At 43.2% G+C, this 2,156-nt stretch overlaps 1 protein-coding gene across 1 annotated transcript; it reads left to right on the forward strand.

Moving 5' to 3' along the window:
* Positions 1-348: 348 nt before the first annotated feature.
* On the forward strand, positions 349-1,340 carry LOC103740379 (olfactory receptor 149). The gene has a single exon (XM_008840960.1). The coding sequence runs from the start codon at positions 376-378 to the stop codon at positions 1,309-1,311; it is 936 nt and encodes a 311-aa protein (XP_008839182.1). The 5' UTR covers positions 349-375; the 3' UTR covers positions 1,312-1,340.
* Positions 1,341-2,156: the final 816 nt, after the last annotated feature.

Here is a 2,156-nt window from a genome sequence, read left to right on the forward strand (position 1 = left end):
TCAGAAATCATTATTAAATGTCATGATTTCTAAAATGATCTTTTCCTATTATTTGCAGAGGATAATGAATAGTAGAAGTTGGCTCCTTAAAGATATCATCAAGGTCAAAACACAAACATGTTCAGCTGCATACTTATACTAAAGAACTTTCTAACTTGAGAAAGTTTTGAATATGTCTCCTATATTCTGGTCTGGTCAAAGAAGATAATCATTTGCCTTCATGAAGCATCCCTTCAAAGAATTCATTGGGTAAACTGACTCTGAAATATGAATATGTCATAACAATTTTAATAGATTCGGTTCTCCCATCAGGAGAAGGTCAGTTTTCTAATGAGGAAAAGGTTGACCTTTTCAAGGTCAGACACACTCAGAGCTATGAGGAATCTCTCAGTGGTGACTGAGTTCATCCTGCTGGGCATCCCACACACAGAGGGTCTGGAGACCATGCTCTTGGTCCTGTTTCTGTCCTTCTACATCTTCACTCTTACAGGAAACTTGCTAATCTTACTGACAATTGTCTCCTCCACGCGGCTTCACACTCCCATGTACTTCTTCCTGTGCCAGTTGTCTCTGGGTGACATATTTTTCCCTTCTGTGAGTTCTCCCAAGATGCTCTTCTTCCTCTCAGGAAACAGCCGAGCCATCTCCTATGGAGGCTGTGTGTCCCAGCTCTTCTTCTACCATTTCCTTGGTGGTACTGAGTGTTTTCTGTACACAGTGATGGCCTATGACCGCTTTGTAGCCATTTGCCACCCTCTACGCTACTCCGTAATCATGAGCTACAAAGTGTGTGCCATCCTGGCCATGGGGACATCAGTTCTGGGCTGCATTCATTCCACTTATCTAACTGCTCTCACCTTCCAGTTGCCCTACTGTGGTCCCAATGAGGTGGACTATTACTTTTGTGATATCCCCGTGATGCTGAAGCTGGCTTGTGCAGATACTTCAACCCTGGAGGTGGTGGGATTCATCAGCGTAGGCCTCACGCCCCTTGGTTGCTTTTTCCTCATCCTCACCTCCTACAGCTGCATCATATGCTCCATCCTTCAGATCCGCTCTGCTGAGGGGCGACACAGAGCCTTCTCCACCTGCAGTGCCCACCTTACTGCAATCTTGCTTTTCTACATGCCAGTGATATTCATATACCTAAGGCCAACCGCAAACCCCTGTTTGGATGCAACTGTTCAGATCCTGAATAACCTGGTCACCCCTATGCTAAACCCCTTGATCTACAGCCTCAGGAATAAGGAGGTGAAATTATCACTGTGGATGGTCCTGCATCAGCTTGGTTTCCTTCCTGAGAAGTTGTAAGGAAAGAGCAGTGGGGAGTACCTTAGATACTCTTCTTATCTGATAAAATATTTTCAATGAGTGTTCATAAATAATTTGAACTTGATAGCACAAATATTAATTTAAAATTTTAAAATTCAATAAAATAAATAAGTAAATAAGAAATATAAAAGAGATTTTTGCCAATCTCCATGTTTCATGCCCTGGCAATTCTTTCAAGGCACAAAACTAAGAGGATCATAGAGTCACTCTCAGAAATAATTATTCTTGTTCACTTAAGCACAGTATTTTGAAAGGTATTGATAAGAGCAGGGGGTAGAAATTGGCTAGGCAGTTTAGGTAAAGACCCCAAAAGAAAACCTGCCAGGAAACTTGTCCCTATCAGAGGCTAGAGATGCCAGAACCATCTATCAGAAATATGTCTCTGGTTCGGCCATGGCCAGAGGCTGGGGATGCCAGTGAGGGGGTCCATTTTTTTTCTTATCTTTCTTTTCTTGGAAGACATGCTGAGGATGTGACCAAGACCTCAAGGTGCCTGGGCACTTGGAATGAGAACTGGACTGACAAGCTCAGTTCTCTCTCCCCTCCTCCCTCCATTAAATCTTTATTAATTCCAGGCTAATGAGACTCAGTGGAATCCCATTACCAGGGACAGGAGCTCTGCCTTTTTTCTCTCTTCTAAGCTCCCTATAATAAAATACTCCTTTCTAAAGCTCATTCTCTGTGGTCCCTGAATTTCATTTTTCGAATTCACCTGTGGCTTGAGGTGCCTTTGGTGGTCATTGAATTTCCAGGACCCTAGCCTCTCAAACTATACAGAAAAAGGCTCCATCCCTCTCAAAGACGCCCCGATATTCTTGTATCCG

The sequence above is a fragment of the Nannospalax galili genome, unplaced genomic scaffold (genome assembly GCF_000622305.1).
Source record: "Nannospalax galili isolate Female #2095 unplaced genomic scaffold, S.galili_v1.0 scaffold881, whole genome shotgun sequence".
NCBI lineage: Eukaryota > Metazoa > Chordata > Mammalia > Rodentia > Spalacidae > Nannospalax > Nannospalax galili.

Coding starts and splice junctions, on each gene's coding strand:
- LOC103740379 (XM_008840960.1), top strand. CDS start 376: ATGAGGAATCTCTCAGTGGTGACTGAGTTCATCCTGCTGGGCATCCCA.